Here is a 21,613-nt window from a genome sequence, read left to right on the forward strand (position 1 = left end):
CAGACACACAGTTTCACGTACATCTACACCAGAATTGCTGAATGTTGTTAATGGCCACCTCTCAGTCTGAAAGCACAGCAAATGACAAAGTAAGCAAGGCCACTTACAGGCCTGGACTATCTGTTAACTCTTCGTTATCCTCTCTGCTTGAATCCTGCGGTGTCAACAGAAAAGAGGAAAGAGAGATAGATAAATAGAGAGAGGAGGAGGAGGAGGAGATGTGTGTACGTGCAGCGCTGCACTAGTCTGTGTTAAGGGTTTCCAGCCAGCTGTGCTGTGAGCACTGACCTTGGCAAAGAGTACACTGTTTTTCAGTCTTTGGGACAAACAAGCATTGAATACAAGTGTCAACTGATCAGCAGACAAACGCATAACTGACATTATTTAAAGGAGCAACATTACAGCTCAAGAAGTTAGTGAACTGCATGAATACATACCAACTTAAAACAAACTAAAAACCTGTTAAATACACAGGTATTCCATTTTTAGCTAATGTGATATATGTCATATCATATTTCCTTATGTAGTCTGTGCATTGTAAGTTATTTTTAGGAAAAATCCCATAATTTACCAACACTACAGGATACAGGATGGGAAGCTGTCTGGGTTATTTAATGTTGCAGGTGTGTGAATGTTGTTTTTTCCTTTAATTATGGTACAGCTTTTGTTTTGATCTCCTGGTATATGGAAACCCTGATTTATATTGAGGCCACTTGTTTTCTCTGATCATAACTCTTATGTCCATTACATTGTTAATGCATACATCACGGGCTAATGGTTTGCACATGTGTGTGCTTGTATCACCACCTATGTCTGCTGTAATCATGTTAAATGATATGCCAGGCTTTTATTATGTTGTGGGCTGTTCAAAACACTACCTTGGGCAATGCAAAAACTTAGTGCATATTCTCCACTACAGTCAAAGCCAAACAATGAATCATCATTCATCTCTCACTGCTATGAAAACAATGGTGTCATTCTAACAGTAATATCATATTCTGTTTGCTTGGCAGTGGTGAAACTTGGAGGGATGTGTTATTTCTTGTCAACGCACTTGTGTAAGCTGTGTGACTTGAGAATAGAGTCATTCTGGAAAACGTTGGTGGTAAGAATTTCCTTTGTTTCCTTTAAGCACACTACCTTTTACTGATTTCTTCGCACTTAATTAGGGTTAATCTTCGGCCAACTGTGTTCTCCGCAGAGTCACACTAAACTTCCTGGTCACATTTAGATTTTCAGGTCAAGACCAATACAAATCTGAAAAATTAAAACATACAGTACATGCTACACATCCTCGTTGGGCTGGTCTCAGATGTGCTCCATTAACAATAAAATGGCAATAAAATGAACTTTGATCTATACACTGGTGTTTAAAGCCTTCATTACGGTAACCTGTTGTAGTCATGTGGCAGATGTGCTGAGATGATGAACAGAAACATGATCTACTGACCACAGATGAAACATTTCCCAAACAAGTTCCTTATTCCATAAAGCCAAACGATGTGTCATTCTTCATGATGGTCCTAAAATTTGTTCCTATATTTCTTGTGCCCACCCACAAACCCAATGGAAGTATTATACTGTGTGACAGCTTTATGTCATGACTAATGAACTATTGTTAATTTCCTGTGGAATTCCTTTACCAATTTAGAGTTTTCTTTCACTCAGTTAATTAAAATGGGACCATAAATCTAATCAGATTCACGTCATGAAGTATTGCACAAATACACAGTCCCTCAATGGTACAATAAAATCTAGAATTATATTTTGATCTCTGACTGTGTAACAGTATTTGCTCGGTTGAGTTCAACGACTCAACAAGCATGCAGTCAGACATGATCGATCCAAAGCATGATGGGTCTATTATAAAGCTCAACACATTGAATCCCATCTTCTCTTCAGCTTCACTACTCAATGTTATTATCCTCCTCCCCATGAAGAGTGCCAAATGGAATAGTCCCACATTTTGGGAAATACATTTGCTTTCTTGCTAAGAGTTAGATGAGAAGATTGATACCACTCGCATTATTGTACAGTACATGTGAAGCTACAGTACAGCAGGTCGGTTAGCTTAGCTTAGCACAAAGACGGGAAACAAAAGGAAACAGCTAGCCTGGATCTGTCAAAAGGCATAGCTCACTGATTACCAAGTTTTATCTCATATCATTCATTTGTACATAAACTGTAAAAATGACAATTTTTGTTTTTGTGGGGGTTATGTGCAAGTGAGTCTATATATCGACGACGATTCATTTAGGGGATTGCTCCGGTGCTGCCGGAAGATCCGCCGGATGTCCCTCATTTTCGGCCGGATGTCCCTCACCTTCCGCTTTCTTTGTGTTGTAATTCTAAACTCCGGTCGATTTATGAGGACTACGGTTAACTGCTCCTCAGATCTCTGCAGGGTAAATCGAGACAACTAGCTAGACTATCTGTCCAATCTGAGTTTTCTGTTGCACGACTAAAACAACCTTTGAACGTCCACATGTTCCACCGAAACAAGTTCCTTCCCGAGGCTATTTTGCAGTGGCACCGTAATGGCGTCCAGTGCTTAGTGCTGCCCAAGACAATTGTGATTGGTTTAATCTCACTTTGCCAGACCTTCCTCCAATGCGGCGCTGCGGAGGAGGGTCTGACTAGTCCACACAGCATTCCGGGATGGGAGATTAACGTGCTCTGGTTTATTGGCATTTCTTTAAACCAATCACAATAGTCTTGGGCAGTGCTAGGCACCGGGAAAAGCCGCAGTGCCGCTGCAAAATAGCCTCGGGAAGGAACTTGTGTTGGTGGATGTGTACGTTCAAAAGTTGTTTTAGTCGTGCAACAGAAAACTCAGATTGGACAGATAGTCTAGCTAGCTGTCTGGATTTACCCTGCAGAGATCTGAGAAAAGGTTAACCATAGTCCTCATAAATCGACCAGAGTTTAAAATGCCAACACAAAGGAAGCCCAAGTCCCGGCCTAAATGGGTGAAATCCGACGGAATTTCTATCGGTAACGGAGCAATCCAGGAAGTGGAACGTCAAGGATATAGACTATGATTGGTGTAAAGAAATGCCAATAAACCAGAGCATGTTTTTATCCTATCCCGGAGTGATGTGTGGACTAGCCAGACCTTCCTCCGCGGCGCTGTTGAGGAAGGTCTGGCAATGCGAGACTAATGTGCAAGTGAAGTGACTTCCTCCACCTGTTCTCTGGCAACCTCACAGTAACTCAACTCAATTTATTTCCCAAAATGTCTAACTATTCCTTCGATTTTACCTGATAGTAACCCACTGTTTTTACATACAAAAGTGTGTATGAGCCTGCATGAAATGTACATTGTTATGCATGTATATACATGTACTGTATGTGGTGTGTACAGTATTATGTATTTGTTGCATTACTTTACTTACCTGTAAATGCCTGTGAATTACATGTTTATAATAGCTTATGTGCTCTAAAGCCTCATTGTGGGTGACTGCTTATGCTGAAGATGATCTCGATCTGCATTTACATAGACAGCATACTTGTATGATGAGTGGTAGGCTGGCTCCCAGCATGGCATCACATGGCTGCTCTCCAGGTCCAACCATAGATTGAGACAGGGCTGCACTGGAAGCAGTTGATGGATATGGCATGCCAGTGTTGTGTCTCTAATCCCTCAGGGTGAGGCGCTAAATCCACCATCCCAACCCCAGGCCTGGCTTTATAACAGCACATTACCTCACTTCCTCCTGCAACACAAACATATAGATGGACAATAATGTATAATGTAAGCAAAGCTAAGCAAGCCTATAGTTTAATGTTGAGGTCAGAGAAGGTCTGACACCATGCGTTCAGCAACAGACTCACTCAGTCCCAATACTGATATAAAAACAAACAGCTTACTGTCACTGCCCTCTAATTAATACATATATAAGATAAGATAGAACTGTATTTAGTCTGAGGGAAATAGTTGAAATGGGTAATAGAAATAGAAAGTATCTTGGTTTGTCAGGCATTCACCGAATTATCTCATCTGTCAAAATTCTCAGTTGACTTTCCCAATGTTATTTTTTTGTTGCAATTTAAAATAACTTATAATGTTCATTCAACAAACAATACAGATAAGAATGGTTACACAGGAAGCAAAATGCAACACAATCAGAGGGAAAAAAATGTAATATTTCAATATATAATATGCTGCTATTAGTATAGCACTCACAGGTTCCATTTTTCTGCATTATTTTAAGCACAATTTGATAAAAAATAAATAAATAGCTTACAGACTTTTACTGAAGTGACATTTTCAATGCATGACTTGGATAGAGTATTATACTAATTATATTATTACACTAAGTATTATAGCCTGCTAAACTGCCAAAAAAAAGTAGTAGGCTATTGTATAGGGGACTGCAGTGCAATGGTTATATAGGTCTAATGTAGTTGTAACTTGAATGTATTACATTTATTGTCTTATTCGCAGAAACTGGTAGGGGAGCCCTTTGTGACTTAACTTATAGGCCTACGAAGTTTATTATGAAAGCCTTTCCCGAATACCAAAGCTGTGTTTCTGCAGGGTATATTGCGGTAGAACAATGTCAAAGCAATCTTTTCATTAAAAGTATTTTCTTATTATGCTGTGGAGGTTTATGTCAGTGCAGTTGAAGGTCGGCCGCAGCAGAGGTCGCATGGCCTGTGTAGACTTAATGTAAATGACAGGAGAGAGAGAGAGAGAGAGAGAGAGAGAGAGAGAGAGAGAGAGAGAGAGAGAGAGAGAGAGAGAGAGAGAGAGAGAGAGAGAGAGAGAGAGAGAGAGAGGCGGGGAAAAGTAGGGCCACTCGCCGATACAATGGAGGACTTTTTTTTGGGCGATTGAGAGGACCTCGTGTGGCTCCGAGCATCTCCCTCCGTCCCTCGGTTGAGTTTAATGTCCGGCGCTGGTTGCCTGGATTTTTATTTATAACCTACAAGAAAATTGGATGGGACGCACACACGGGCAAGACAATCCCGGAAATAGCATGCGTACTCTCAGTCTGTCACGTACGCTCACTGTGGATTTGCATTGCTACAGGCTGCCGTAGGTAAGCGGTGTTTAAACTGTTTGGCGTTACAGCTGCACATTTAGGCTAATGTTCAACAACAATTCAGAGTGTGAAATCATTCTGAATTGTGTTTTTCAACTGAATGAATACAATGGTGTTGGTATACTTCTTTTTTTTAAGGAGGGACCTGATCATAAGTTGGTAATCAATAGCTGATAAAGACGAAAGCCTAAATCTATAGGCTGTCTTTTTGGTGACACGTTTCTAAATTCAGTCTAATTTCAGTCTAACTTCAGTGTAAATGACTGTCAGTAAAAGTAAGTTTTTGTTAGCCTTTATTTCTCTTCTTTTTTACTTACTCAGCTATTTGCAACATAGCTATACGCTACTTAATTATGTTATTTTGTTACACTGTATTCTTGTCCTAGGCTATTTAAGGCTAAATGCATTGCACAATATACTACTTATTCACAACTCACTGTGACAAGTGGTCTGCAGTGTGCTATTATTAGGCCTAAAGTGTATCATTTTACTCCACAGATATCCTGCACAGCCTCAACATGTTTATAAAACGGATAAAAACAAATACTCAGCTTGAGAGTACTAAATGAGAGTAACTGGTGAAATAAAGGCAAGTAGAAGAGGACTTGGACATGCAACTTCTAGTGGCTGTGGCAAAGATCCTCTCCATCAGAGAAAGCAGCAGCTGAGCTAGAAAATGAAGCGAGGACGTGAGCTACGTGCGCATCCAGCAGATGACGAGGTGAAATGGAGAGCTTGGGACACACGGACCTTTTAAACCCAAGCTCTTCCCGCGGATCCGTCGCTGTTTCAGCCTCGCAGGAGAGAAGGACGAGCGGCCAGCAGAGCGTCTTCGGAGCGGCAGAGATTCACCACACACACCGATCGGACATGGGGCTTAACGGCTTCTGCGCGGCGCCGGTCGGGAGTCCAACGGCCGCGGAGTTACTCGCGGGTCTGGCCTCTCAGACCGACTCCCCTGCAATCACAACCCCGACGAAGCAGTCCAAAACCGGCGTGCCGCTCTACAATGGCGGGGTGGTGTCTCCATCTGCCACCGTGGAGGGAAGCCAAGCAGGCGTTTTGGCTCACACGCCAAACGGTTATCCGGTACAAATCAATGGGGTGGTGGGGGTGACAGGCAGCCCTATGTACCCCCTCACCAGCAGAGCCCGTCTGGCGGAGAACGCAGACCGGCCAGCTCATGAGAAGTGTCCTTTAGTAATGAGGAGGATCAGTGGTGACCTGAAAGCCAGACAGGTGCAACAACAGAAACGCAGAGCTGGAGAGAACCGGGACATGGGGTCAGGAACTCCTAACGGTCTCATAATGGGGTCACCCGGGTTAGGAAGTTCTGTGGACCCAGTTTTTGCTGCTGGAGACTCAGACTCTAAGTGGAGGAGGTTGGAAGATGGAAGTGCGGCTCACAAGTCTTCAGAGGCCCCCAGACTGGCCCGAGCAGTTGCCCCGCTTATGGTCACTGTCAACTGCAGCAACAGTTCTCATAGCAACCAAATGACTATCAATCACGTGCACTGTGTCAATCCCCAATCTCCCTTAACCCATCATATGAACCAGCACAACGCACATAAAGTGGCCTCTTCAGGCCTGCCAGCTGCACCCAGCCAGACCTCCCACGTCGAAGCTGAGTGCATCCCGACCCCACCACCTTCTGCAGGGGCTGGCTGGTCAGCAGAGCACATAGCCCAGCAGTACATCATCCCCTGCATGAAGTACTATGGCATCTGTGTGAAAGATAACTTCCTGAGCCCTCAGCTGGGCGACAGGGTCCTGGAAGAGGTGGAGGTCCTAAACCGCAGTGGAAAATTTCGGGGCGGGCAGCTGGTGAGCCAGAAGAGCATTCCCTCTCGGAGCATCCGGGGAGACCAGATCGCCTGGGTTGAGGGACGAGAGCCCGGGTGCGAGAGCATCGGGGCGCTGATGGCTTACATTGATGAGGCCGTCATGTACAGCGCTGCCAATGGACAGCTGGGGGACTGTGTCATCAATGGACGCACTAAGGTGAGATGAGGAACAGGGTGGGGACAGGTGGGGTCAGGTGAGAGGAAGTCAGGCAGGGTTATGTCAGAGACAACACAGGCTACAAACAAGCCACTCTGATGATAGCATTACATTTTGAGCAAGTTGTGGGTTGTGTCATATCTGCTCTGCTCTATCTCTCTTCTCTAACGTCGACATGCAGGCAGGCAAACGCACGCACGCACGCACGCACGCACGCACACACACACACACACACACACACACACACACACACACACACACACACACACTCACCCACTTACACCACAGTTGGAGAGTGAGCTGAGCATCGGTTAGGATGAGCCCTTCTGTGTTTCTGTCACATGTGAGCTTGATAAGGGGGCTGCGGGTTGAGCGTTCACCCTAAACTGGCCCTGTGCCTGGGTATAGAACCGTGCCTAAGTTTGCCCCTGTCCCTACCTTCATATCACTGGTACCCAGAAGAAGAAAAACTCTGTATCTCCTCTGCCATCACTTTATCTTGGACTTTGAAGACAACTTTTTCTATCCCCATTTTCACCCATGCAAACGTGGTGCTGACGTAGGAGAGTGGGTTTGTTTTTTTCATATCTCATGCCACGTGAGCCGCATGTTTTCTCTTTATTCTAACGTGACTATCTTAGCTTCTCTTTTTCATTGATGTTTTTCAAATGCCATGCACAGTTAGTGTCCCGTTCTGACTGAAGTCTGGTTTATTCTTCATCCTGAATCTATGTGTACACTCTACAGTGTCTACAGTCTCTTTGCTAATGTTTTCCCCTGACATGCAAATGCAATAGAGTGTAAAACACTCACATTAAGTGAGCTGTTATTCAGTCTTTTCGTCTGTCTGTCTGTCTGTCTGTCTGTCTGTCTCTCCATTTCATGCCAGTCCAAACTGTTCCCCATCAATGTTCTCAGTGTTTCAGCTTGTTCATTCAAGATTTACAATATAACAGATCCAGACAATGCAGATTGGTGTGGTTTGAAACATTTGAACGAGAAACAAGACTGTTGAGTAAATGTTTAGAAATATACTTTTTTTTTTTATAGCAAAGTGGCCATTATTCATATTAAACCACTTAATGAACACACGTGAGAATTTGTCTAAAACCATCTCCATCTGTGTACCCGTCTCCATGTTTGATATTTAATCATCTACAGCACCCTCTTCGCAATGCATTGGCCTCACAACCTTGTTCATCTGTGCAACACCACACACAGCACCTTGCCCTCTGTGCATGTCTAGTTCGATGTAGTGTTTAAACAGCCACCAGTTTGGCCTCATACCAGCACCTTTTGCTCTCTTAAATATGGGCTTTCTGAGCTGCTTTCAAGTCAAAGCCATGCATAGACTGTGACAAAATGACAGCAAAACAGGAAAGTTCAGTGACTATATTGGAACGGGTGAGCTAACAGAACATTTCTCTCTCAAGATTGTGCAAATTTGCAGTTGAGAGTGCAAAATACTTGGAATCTCTGCCTACTTATGAGTTGCATTCTACTACGCACAAATGCTGTCTCACTTAGTAAGCAATAATATAAAAACCCTCTTTATCTGTTGACACCTAGAGCTGCAGCTTCCTTTCATGACTGAAGTGGATTTAATCTATGAAATCAAAAACCCATCAAAGCTGTCGTCTCGATTCACGTGCGTGTTCTGAAGAAGAGGCAGCTTCAGTTAGTTTAAAAAAATAATACTTTCTGCTTTGCAACTTCATTTGATTGCGGTTATGCTATTCACCAGTGCATACTGAAATTAAGTGAATATAAAATATATTGCTCTGCATGTTTCTTGTATTGTATCGCTCAGGTTGGCACTTGTATGAGGCTTGAAAACAGTCAAGAGAAGTGATCTCCTGGGAAGGAACAGGATTTTAGAACAAGAGGAGATAATTCTGGGGTTGCTAAATTTGTATTGATGGATGCCAGCTTTGTTATATAGCACTGTTGTTTATATATCTATACCTATCGAGAAGCTTATCAGGATGTAATGTTGTGTTTATCTATTGCTAACAAAGTTATTAATTTTCTGTAATTTGGCATGGCGATGACCAAGTGATTTCCAGGTAAAAAATTGCCAAACACCAATTAGCCAGATATCTCCGTTTAACTGTGGTATAAGTAAAAAAAGAAGTTCAATGCTGCAAAGTACAAAATGTCCTGGCTGGTGTTCCTGTAGAGGAGGGCAGGAGACAACTTAGCGAAAGATGCAATGATGGACTGTGCATGAGAGAAAGAGAGAGGAAGTGATAGGAAAAGAAAAGAGGAGAATCAGGGTGGAGTACATTCCGATAGAAGGTCACTGCGTCTTTTCCGTCCTCCTAATCCCAAAACCTTCTTTTTTTTCTACTAGTTCCTTAATTATTTTTTTCACTTTCCTTCTTGTCTTTTATTCTGACCTGCTTTTCCTTTCCCCTGTCCTTTACTTCACTGCTTTTCTCCTTCGTCTTATCAACCCCCTTATTTGCTGCTTGGACAAAATATTTCCCAGCCGTTACCTTGGTAACAGGCCCATACAGAGTAGAGCTCTGCATTGTGTATGAAAAAGATGTACTAGGGGGATGTACTACGAGGGACTGGCAATGCCCAAAATAATGAGACATACAGTAGAGAGGATTAGAGTGTTAACAATGGAATGGTGATTTAGTTGAAACAGTGAAGGGTTAAGGTGGGAAAGTCTTGTATTGTGGGGTAAAGAAAAACAACTTGGTGCAGGGAACGTCTCACACGAAGGGGGAGGGGATAGACTGGAAGTGAGATTGGAAGGAGCTGGGTGAGCAAGGAGTGGGAGGATAGTGTTGAGCGAGTGAGAAGGGGCGATGCAGCAGAAGCTTTGGCATAAAGAGAACGTCTCCTGCAGCAGTGTGTCCTCAGATGCCCCGCCTGTAGAGCTCGACAGTGTGGTTCCGGAAGTAAAAATCAGATTCATTTTCTCCATAAGGATTTTGATTATTAGCAACGAAGTCTAAACCAGAGATCTTCAACAGGGGGTCCGGGAACCCTAGGGGGTCCTCAGAGTTACTGCGGGGGGGGGGGGGGGCACCAAATTATTGTACATTTTTTGAAATTTTTTTTCAAAAAACAAATTGTCTTACGTGAATCAGACATATTACTAGCAAAGACAAATCAGCCTATTTGTGAAAAACAACAACATTGATGATAGGCTTACTGGCCTATAGGTAAGGTAGTCACCAAGGTAGACATCCAGAGATACAGTTCATTTCAAGTATGTTTAACATTAAAACATGATTTATAAAATAATGCCAACAATTTTTTTTTTTTAACAGTATTCTATGCACTAAAATGTACTGTATGTATACAGGCTTTAGGCCACCCACACATTATTTTAGTCGTAGTTTAATATGCAACATCATTTTATACAATATAAGTAGTAAGGGGTCCCTAATCCGTCTCTCTCAGTTAAGGGGTCCTTGGCTTAAAAAAACGTTGAAGACGCCTGGTCTAAACCATCTAAGGAAGACTTCCCACGAGCTACGAGATTGTGAAACAAAGGATTATGCCTCTGTAGAAGCCAGAAGTCCATACGCAACATGGCATCATGACTTTGCGTAAACATACACGCCACTTTCCTAAAGCCAAATGGCGTGTTATCCGTACACATTTTGAGCTATTATTGTGCTATCGCGAGAACGTCACACGCATGAAAAATTGTTTTGGTTTTTCATGGTTGGGTTTAGGGAAAGAACATTGGGAAAGGCTTTAGTAACACTAAAAAACAACAAAAACACGACGGTGACCAACGGCACACGCTTAAGAAAACAATAAACGGTTGGGTTTAGGAAAAGAACATTGGGGAAGGCATTATTAAAAGAAATTTTAAAAAACGGTTGATAAACACCAAACACAGGACACAATCCCGGCTCTCCTGGGTGAAAGTCCTGTGTTTTACCCATCCACCACCCCAACCAACCGCTGTCCTTTCATACTACTCGCTATGGTGATAATTCATATGTAATGTAAGTCAATGGAGGCCAAACGGCGTTGATAAACACGTTAAAAAACGATTATGCGTCTTGATAACACGCAAAAACGGCATACGAATTGGCATGTCATACATATGCCACTTTGTGAGATCAGTCTGCCATATGATATCCACCTTGTTTTAAGAAAAACATGTTTTATTCACGATGTCATGGAGAAATACTACACTACCCACAATCCTAAGCATAACAGCCATGTCTCTGATTGGTGGAGCTCAGAAATGTTAACCGCACCAGCGAACCTGTGAATGGCTATAGCAAGCTGCTACCATTAATGTCTGTGATCGTCTTGTACCTTTGCCCTTTTTTTTTGCAGTTTTCAAAATGTTCTTTTGCACCAAATCAAATGTGTTATGGTCCTGATTTATCTTGTAGCTGGTTGGCTTGAAGGCTTAAAACTCTTTTTAAATGCATTTAATGAAACGCAAATGGAGATATTGAATGGTGAAAATCACTCCCGGAACCAGAGCCGTAGAGCTCAGCAATACCACCATGCAGGCTGGAGCTTGAGGTCATACAATGTGGCAACATGCCTCCTAGCTAGCTTGTTTGGATGAATCATGGATGATGGATGGATAGCTTAAAAAAAAAAAGCCAAACCTTCTCTGGCTCCACCTGCTTTTCTCTGTTTTATCTCATAGTAAAATTAATATCTTTGGGTTTTGGATTTCTTGTCAGGCATAACAAGCATTTGAAGACGTCACCTTAATTTAATGTAGTATCCATTTAAAATGATAGACATTTTTCACTATATTTTGACATTTTACAGACTAAATAATGAATCGATCAATTGTGAAAAATATCAGATCAGATTAATAAACAATGAAAATAATCGTTAGTTGCAGTCCTAAAATGCACTTCGCACTTTTCAAGTTAGAATTAGTATAAGGTATGGACACACACACACACACACACACACACACACACACACACACTCTCTCTCTCTCTCTCTCTCTCTCTCTCTCTCTCTCTCACACACTCTCACTCACTCACTCACTCACTCACACCACAGTGTGTTTCTCTAATGTTCAGAGGTGACTCATGCATAATAAGTGCCGTTGGTGCCAAAGCAGACCTGACTCATAGGGGCTGAGCAAATCTTCCAGCTTTTTTTTGTTTTATGTTCACATAAAATATAACCACTATAATATTCAACAACAACAAAAAAAAGATGACAGTTGAATATTTGATTATGCTTCTAATTCAACAATCTATTCCTTATTAAAGGTACAGATAGCAGCGCCTTCTCTGAATATGGTGACTGCCTAAAACAGGGCAGAAACTTTTCAAGGACCTCAGCTTTTTCATTTATCAGAGCAAACAATGCCCTACTGACCTATGGACATCTCTCACACACACACACACACACACACACACACACACACACACACACACACACACATATATCACTACTTTGTAACCTCTTATAGTAAACACAGATCAGTTGAAACCAGTCCAGCATTGTTTATTCTGTAGTTCATCCATAAATCAAAGGATCTAAGGTTATTATGTCCTCAGAAACCATTATCCAGCTTATAGAAGCAGCCAGGAACACAGCACAGATATAAGCTGGGAGGGACAAAGCAGTTCATCATCATTCAGTTTAATTCATCCTTCCCTTTTCTCAAATCCAAGCTGGTAGAAACTGTTAATAATAACTGAACCTGATTAACATCATACAATGTCTCGCCCAGACTGCTTGTGATTCATCAGCTGTGGAAATTAAGCAAGATGGCTCTGCTGCTTGACAGTTATTGAGTCAAGTGGTTTCAACCCCAGAGATGGCAAACCTCTGTCGTGCTGAAGTACGCTTAAGCAAGACCCTGGCCCACTCCCAACATGGACTCTCATACTGTGATGTGAGATTCCCATAAGGGCTCCGGCTTGTCCCACTGTGAAATTGAGAGGAGTTTGAGGACACTCTCGCAGACCTTTTCAGCCTGTCAACACACACTTTTCATAAGTTTGCTTGAAGAAATGATTGTTTTGTCTAGCTCTTTATTCTGGAATTCATGAGCAAGTTGATTTGTTTTCATCTGATTTGATCGAACAATATAGTAGCAATAATAGCAATAAACACTGCAGTTTTAAAGTGGACACGACTGGACCAGAGATTCTCTTCCAGCTCCAGAGCTGCTGGTCTGTAGTTGACCCTGCACTCTACATAAGGAGTTAATTGAGAATTGAGAATGTAGGATGCCTGGATAGCTCAGGTGGTAGAGCAGGCGCCCATATGTAGAGGTTTACTCCTCGACGCAGCCGGCCGGGGTTCGACTCTGACCTGCGGCCCTTTGCTGCATGTCATTCCCCCTTTAATGTCTTCAGCTGTCCTGTCAAAATAAAGGCCGAAAATGCCCAAAAAAAAAAAAAAAAGAGAAGAGTATACTATCATAAAATTAAAATAGTTTGCCCATTGAAATGAGTAACCATATGGTATAATCTGTACATAATCTTTCTTTCTGTATTTGGATTGCATACATCATCTTCTCTCTACTTGCACATGCAAGAATAGCACATGTGAGCTACATTAAATATAGTTTCTTCGTCAATGTCATTCCAGTTGATTATTTCAGCTCTCAGTGACTGACATTAGGTCATGGCAAGCCGCCGGCTCATTTTCTTTTAGCAGCACAGCAATCCTTGGCTTTATGTTACCTTAAATAAAAATAATCACGATGTGTTCGACACGATGTGGTATAGACATTTTTAATGTGGGAAATATCAAATTGGAGATTAGATATCCACAGATACCCTAAATTGAGGAATTGGAATTAGTATCAGGAGGGGGGGAAAAAAACAAATTTTTGTTTGCTAAATTCTCTTCAGTGTTTTTGAGTACCAGCAACGTCCTTCTCTCTGTTTTGACCCCTGCTTCCCCAGCCTCACAAACATACATATGTATGTTCTTCCCCTCTTTCTCCTTGACAAGCAGTACTCGCTGTGTTTGTTCAAGCTTAACTATCCCCTCACCCCTCTCTCTACCATCACTCCTCTTATCAGAATATGTGTTGGAGTTTATTTTTGTTCCTTGTCCACGGCAGCCTGTCCTGACTGCCCGGCCGTCACCTTGGCAGCTCAGGTATCTACCCTGTGATGCCATTAGGCCATTCATCGTGGTGCATGGCAGACAGGTGGTTGGTGCCAATTAAAACTTTCACTCACTGTGGGCACAGATCTTGGTAGAGATGAAAGAGTGAGCAGGGCAGAAACGACAGATAGGATCAAGACGTGTTGTGTCACGCTGTGTGACTGAACGTTTGTGTGTGTGTGTTTGTGTGTGTAAGCTACTGACAGAAGGAGATTGTAACCGTGCATATGTATGTGAAACTGGTTTGAATACCAGTAAAGTGTTTGTAAAGCCTAGAGTTGGTGGAGAATAAATAACATAAACCTCCATCTAAATTATATGCCTGTCTTGTGCAAGCTTTGATATAGACATGATAGTGTGTGTGTGTGTGTGTGTGTGTGTGTGTGTGTGTGTGTGTGTGTGTGTGATGTGTTTATGCTGCAGGCTTGGGCTGAGCTGTCTGGTCTGGCATATTAAATGTTTATTGTTGTTAATTACAGTTGTTAAGACTGGAACCATGTTGATAAAAGCTGTGTACTGGGAAAACACACTTCCTTGAATAAATGCAAATAAACACTCTCATCCTTATGTGTATAGAGAAAATCCATCCTTGAACACGGAATATTTGTATTAAATTTCATAAAAGATTAATGTGCACGACAAACAAACAAGGCCCACTCTTTACAACATTGCTCCCAAGCGCTACAAATGGTCAAAAACTCAGGGTAGCTTTATCCGAGCTGTTGCTTTAAAATGAAAAACACGCGCGCGCGCACACACACACACACACACACACACACACACACACATATGAAGAGACCAATTGACGAATGTTCAAAAAACAAACAAAATTAAAGGAACTTCTATTTATTCTAAATCGCATTCGGATTACAATAATGTTTGTGATGATCACGATCAACACATAGTTTTCTTGTGTGCATTGACGCAGTAGGTCTGCCATTGTCTGCCGGAGCTCCGGAGCAAAAGGTCCGGAGGTTAATGAGCTCTGACTGCACGAGTTAGTCAGTAATGAGAGCTAACAATGGCGGCTGAACAGAGTCACACAACCAGACTCACTTGGCTGCGAATGAGGAGAGAAACACCTCATGTTCCTCTTGTGGGGAGCACACTGCCGCCCCACAAGAGGAGGTGGGGGAGGGCAGTGTGCTCTCTGACCGAAGCCCTCCTACACAAAACATCACTTTTATTTGAGTTTCACAAATAACACGAGAACAGGTGCGTTTGTCGTTAGAAATATGTGCCAGCGCTGTCTGATCTCCTCAGGGTTAAGACTCTCACACTGTAGTGCGAGGGCTTACAAGATAGCGTGGTAGGCGAGTTAAATCGATAGTACAGCAGTGCAGAACCAGTTAGTCATACATGATAGTGTCCGTGAACAGAGCTGAAGTGATGAAGTGACTCCTGATATTGTAACTTTTGCTTCCCATGTAGAACAATATAAGTCAAGACAGTGACACTATCCTCCTTTGTTGTCAGCCTGGAGAGATAAAAGAGAGGTTATTACTCTACACGCTGCCAACTATCATCACCTGGAATCTCTATCCGCCGGCATAGGCTGATGTCAGTCAGTGACTCAGCTGTAGACGTTTCCTTCTCTGTCTCAGCAGAGCAGGAAAATACTGATGCTTTGCTACAGCCGCTGGGAGACAGTTTGGAAACTATTTACACAACTCCAGCCTGAAACATGAGCTGATGGTACGTCATAGTGACACAGGCTGCTTAGTGCAGTTTCACCCCATTGCAGTACATTTACAGTGCGAAGGTCCCACAGTGGCCCTGGTCTGGAATGCACATTGACTGAAGAGCTCTCACGCAGGTCTTGGTTCCCTCGGATTTCCCAGAGAAAGCAGCGCTCTCCTGCTTCACAGCCTCCAACACATAGACGTCAAGCAGGGGAAATACCAGCGCAAGACCATTGTTTGAACGTGGATATTCTATCTGCAGATCATTTTGTAGCTGGAAAAAACAGCTGACACAATTCTCTGCTCCTTCTCCCTCTTCGTGACTGTGTTTCACAAATTACATCATGTTATATTGCATTAAGTATGCAGAAAGTCCCCCTGGAAAACAGTTTACAATGGAGCAGTAGGAGAGCCAAATGGCGAGAGAATAAATACCTTAGGTCACTGCCATCTTATCCAGCACGTGTTGTCAAAACTAAAAAAAAAAATATTTTGTCACGATGCTCCATCTAGTGTTTGTCTTTTACAGTCTAAGGTGGACAAAAATGCACAGCTAACAATTCCCATTTCTTCTGTTTTAGGCGATGGTTGCTTGTTACCCAGGGAACGGGGCAGGGTACGTCCGCCATGTTGACAACCCTAACGGTGACGGACGCTGCATCACGTGTATTTACTATCTCAACAAGAACTGGGATGCCAAGGTACATTCATACGATCAATATTCATTTCATTTAGATAAGAATTGCTTTATTAAAAACACTTTAAAACATGAGTACATCGCAGAGTAAATAAGGATCATTACAAAAAATAATGTATTTCCAGCACAGTCACAAAAAAAACCCCACACCTGATACAGACAGGCATGCACATTGAGTGACTGTGTTATGTGGGCGTTTGTAGAAACAAGGAGGGTTGCTACAGATCTACCCTGAAGGCAAAAATGTGGTAGCCAGCATCGAACCTTTGTTTGACCGGCTGCTCATCTTCTGGTCGGACCGCAGGAACCCACATGAAGTCAAGCCAGCCTACGCCACTCGGTCAGTAACTCATAAATATGCTATACACGCATATAAAGTTATGTTATGGTTTTTATTTTATACACCATGTTCATTATAATGTAAATAAAGTGTAAATGAGTGGATGAATTATTTAACAGTTTGCACTGGAAACAAGAGTAGATTTATTATACATTTTGAATTAACGAGCCAAGTAGGTTAAATAGCACACACGCGCACACACACACACACACACACACACACACACACACACACACACACACACACACACACACACACACTCTATTGGTGCTTTAGCTCTTCTTTTTCCACCTTCCCAGCTCTCCTCAAGGGATGCTTGTTTTTTTTATTTTATTATTTTATTAAAGATTATTTTTTGGGCATTGTTAGGCCTTTGTTGACAGGACAGCTGAAGAAATGAAAGGGGAGAGAGAGGGGGAATGACATGCAGCAAAGGGCCGCAGGTCAGAGTCGAAACCGGGCCCGCTGCGTCGAGGAGTAAACCTCTACATATGGGCGCCCGCTCTACCAACTGAGATATCCATGCGCCCAAGTATGGGAGGGATGCTTGTTTTTAATGAATTTAAATCACACACATCCTACATACATATCACATACATATTTACATCATAGCACCAAATAGTTGTGTCTATCAAGAGCACACGACACATACTCTTTTTACTCCTGCATTTCTTCTTCTCTACTCCATTCCATCTGGCTACTGGGGGGGGCGAGGTGGAGCCGGAGGCAGGAAGTATGTGTTTCCTGAGGGGGTCGGTGGGAAGTAGAGGGGAGGAAGGTTCGATTGCAGGACTCGTGCTGGAGAGGCACAGACATAAGAGACAGGAATAAACAACACAGCCCCACCGGAGAGACTAGAAACTGTAGAAATTAACCCTCTGCTGACCTGGACAGCTGCTGCCATCTGCTTTTCACTGTCATGCAAGATATTGTTTTATAATCTGTTGTCTCTAGCTGGGTCAAAAAATGGCCTTCCAAAGACCAATTTTTTGACCCTTTTTGATCAGATTTTTCAAGGGCAATTTGGTCCTCATCACATACAGTTTTTCAATCACTGCTAAGCTACATGTATATACTACACCTAAACAGAAACATTTGACAAAATGAACTGTAAATAAACTAAAAACTTACTTATCAATTCAGGGCATTTTAGGGACTTAATGTCTTACGTCACAGCCATTTCATGGACCTTTCATTGGCAGTTTTGCTTAAACTGAAGCCCAGTTTATTTTTTCACTAGAAAACAGCTAATTTTGTTTTGTTTTGAGTTTTATATTGTAGTGACAAAAGAGATATCTCTTGTCATAGTATTATTAAGATCTCGTTGTTCTTTTTTGTGTTTTACAGCTATGCCATCACAGTCTGGTACTTTGATGCCAAAGAGAGAGCTGAAGCTAAAGAGAAGTACAGATTGGGTAAGCTTTCTTTTCTTTAGTCGTAGTTCAATGTCAGTTTCACTTTTTCTTTCCTAGCTTGATAACGCACTGCCTCTGGTTATATTTGGTCAACTTAATTAACATGCTATTTCTCTATCGCTTGTGTAGCATCAGGACAGAAAGGTGTTCAAGTGCCTGTCACCCAAAACAGCAGGACATAAATCTCATCTAATCACTGGAAAGCACTCCGAAAGTATTATGTGCCTTCCTGAACTGCTAATGGACGTCGCGATCAAACAGGGGTGACACTGGTAAACTGTCAGTCATCAATGCAGCTCCATGCCACTCTAACAGTGTCAGCTGTTGGATTCTCGCCACGGGCTGCGATGTGATGTTTCTCCGCTATGTGATCGGGCTGTTTTATCAAAGACGCGGCAGATATAGAGCACAACAGACTCCATTGTGTGGCAGAGGTGAGATCATAATTACGCGTCGTGGAAGAAGAAGAAAATAACTTTGACGTCTCGCTGACTAATGTATGAAGACCTCAAGCTGAAAAGAAACGGAATTGTTGAATGATTTTTTTTTTCTTTTTCTTTTTTTTTCTTTTTGCGTGCTTGGTTATAAGTGATGTGATGTATTGAGAAATCATTGTTTTACTCTGCTCTTGTGTAATTTTCAATTCAAACACAAGGAGCATTAATGATGAATCAGTGGGCAGACATTGGGGGGAAAAGGTGCGCAAGGAGTAGAAATCGATGGCGTTGTCCCTGGAATTACTTATTTCCCTTTGTCTCATGATGTGGGCAAGTCGTGTGTAAAAACAGAGGCACAGAAAAGAGAAAAGTTACAGGGACACACACTTGAAAACTTGCATGAGGAGAACTCTACACTGTAGTTTGACTCTATATAGCACACTAAGTAGTTCAATAAATGTTTCTGGACTTCTTTATTCAGTATCAGGCTAGGACTAAAATATATTTTGCAACAGTCTCAAAATGTTAGTGTGACAAAAATCGCTGAATAATCCAGCATGGACCTTTCTTTCTTTTCTGCCGATACAATGCGTGACGCTGCACTACTTTTTAACGTAACTCATGTGCAGTGCTGTCTGTATGACACAGCTCACACTTGAGACAAGAGGGAAACTTTCCAGTGATGGGGTAAAAACAGGGTTTGATGAAAGTGTGTGTGTGTGTGTGTGTGTGTGTGTGTGTGTTCGCTCATTAGCCTGTATGCACATTCAGCCTGACTCTTACCTGTTCTTAACAAGATGGACACTTGTCGGACAAACCTTCTGCCCAAACAAAAGACCATCTGCTTTATAAAGCACAGAGTTAAGCATACACCGTATGCGAACTGCAGAGTCAAACTACTGCGTTCTCATGTGTGGGATTGAATGTTTGTGTGTTAAAGTGTACTTGCACATGTATGTGACAATTTTCACTGTCTCAAAGAGGGTAGAGAAATTGTCTGCAGATTGGTTAAGAAGAAGGTTATTTAAAAAAAAAAAAAAAGCACTTTATTGTTTAAAATGCCATGCGTTAATGATAGAAAAAATAGAACTAAAAATGTAGATTAATGCCTTCATGCTGGGGATAATATGGTCATTCAAATGCAATAGAAACTAAAACAATGAGAACAAAGTGAACTTGTTTGCCTTTTTTTAATTTTGGAATATTTAATTAAACCTGTCTGTTTTTGTACACGAATAATTTTGTTATTGATTTACTGGGACAAAATCCCAGCTGAGTCCCAGTTTTATTCAGCTAGGGAGATATGACCAAGGGAGCAGCACAAGACACATTATCAAAATAAACTAAAATCAGTCTCAGCCATTCGCTACGTGAGGGATCAAATTACAGAAAAATAATTGCAGGGTATACTTTGATGAATATCACCACCAAGTCCATCTGTGTATTTGGATATGACATATGCCAGGCTTAAATAAACAACATTTTAGTATGTCAGAAGAGTAATCAGTTATCAGTTGTGAAAATGGCAAAACTATTTCAGTTTCAATCGTTCTAGTTTTACTGTGAAGAAAAGTACACCAAAGCTCTTGTGTAATTAAGTCCTAATTTGAGAGACAAAGAGCACAAAAAATAAGCAGAACATTAGTTGTATACAGTAAAAAAAGGTTATTAATAAAACTTGTGCTTTGTGACTTTTTGTGCAGGACACAGATACACTCGGGAGGAAGCATGTTAAACATCATAATAATCAAACAACTGGCATAAAAGATAGAAGTCTTAAATGATATGAATTGTTCTATAAATGCCTTGAAAATGTACCGAATCATGTACAGTACTCGATGAATAGTACATTATGCTGAGATGTTGACTTATTTTTTAAAGTAAAAAACAACCCTTATGAACATTCAATAAGAGTCTGCATCGTCTCAAAATGACACACAAAGAAATGTTGGTATTCCCGGGAACTTAAACACACATAGCATGGACAAAAAGTACAATAAGCAGAATTGCATTTTCCAAATCTATGGGATCTTGTTGGATTCAAGGTCAGATTGAAACAATAAATTAAAGAAACCTGAGCCGAGTTAATGTGGACCAGCAGGGTTTTGTAAAACAAACCATTTACTGCAAATGTTTTGAGTCGCCGTTAAACTGTAGGCTATATTCAGGATGATTATTCAAAAGCTTTTCGTGACATTACTGCCTAGAAGATCAAAGACACAAAATGTATTGAAAACAAGTACAAAGTGACTTTTAAAATGTCTCAACACCACTGTCGTACATGTGGATTATAACTGAATTATACAAGAGGTCATGTATGTGTTGTTTCTGGGGATTATCTCAGATAATGATAGAAAAATCTGGTCTTGATCTTTATTTTAGGTGTGTAACTAACATTGTACAGTGAATAGATACTGTAAGCACACTTCATTCATTTTTTATTTATCTACATACACGTTTAATACATAAAAAACATAAGTGAGTCCCTAAAATAAAACAATTGTTTTAGATCTATTATAGCCTATCTATGGCACCTGCAGCACCAGAAGAAGATCATTTAAGGAAGCTGCATTAACAGAATTCTGGTCACTACGGGGAAGAAGAGCTTGGCATCCAATTTGCATCTTCCGATTCGGAAGTTAAGTGGAAATTTAAGGGAAACTTAAAGCTTCTGATTCACAGCGTGTAGACCACAATAGACCAGGTGCAGATCCAAAACCACTACACCTAGACTTGTTAAATCTGGACTAAATTATCCTAGAGGGGCTAAAGATTGTTAAAAACCCAGTTTCTGATTTGTGAAAGCTTTATTGTACTTGTGAAAATGCAATAAAGGGAGATTTTACTGTTTTTTTATATGTAGACCACATTAGACCAGGTCCAGATCCAAAACCACTACACCTA

The 21,613-nt window shown here is 41.5% G+C and overlaps 1 protein-coding gene across 2 annotated transcripts in view; it reads left to right on the forward strand.

Moving 5' to 3' along the window:
• The window catches only part of egln2 (egl-9 family hypoxia-inducible factor 2), a 24,843-nt gene extending 4,895 nt beyond the window's left edge, over window positions 1-19,948 (forward strand). The window contains exons 1-6 of one of the 2 annotated variants that reach the window (XM_078246157.1): window positions 4,761-5,045; window positions 5,547-7,049; window positions 16,402-16,521; window positions 16,721-16,857; window positions 18,205-18,272; window positions 18,402-19,948. In XM_078246157.1, coding sequence (XP_078102283.1) covers window positions 5,775-7,049; window positions 16,402-16,521; window positions 16,721-16,857; window positions 18,205-18,272; window positions 18,402-18,454 — 1,653 coding nt within the window. In that variant the 5' untranslated portion in view covers window positions 4,761-5,045; window positions 5,547-5,774 and the 3' untranslated portion in view covers window positions 18,455-19,948. Of the gene's footprint in view, window positions 1-4,760; window positions 5,046-5,546; window positions 7,050-16,401; window positions 16,522-16,720; window positions 16,858-18,204; window positions 18,273-18,401 lie in introns of those variants that run through there. The other variant, XM_078246158.1, reaches the window with a different exon arrangement.
• Window positions 19,949-21,613: the final 1,665 nt, after the last annotated feature.

This window comes from Sander vitreus, chromosome 3 (assembly GCF_031162955.1).
Source record: "Sander vitreus isolate 19-12246 chromosome 3, sanVit1, whole genome shotgun sequence".
Lineage (NCBI taxonomy): Eukaryota > Metazoa > Chordata > Actinopteri > Perciformes > Percidae > Sander > Sander vitreus.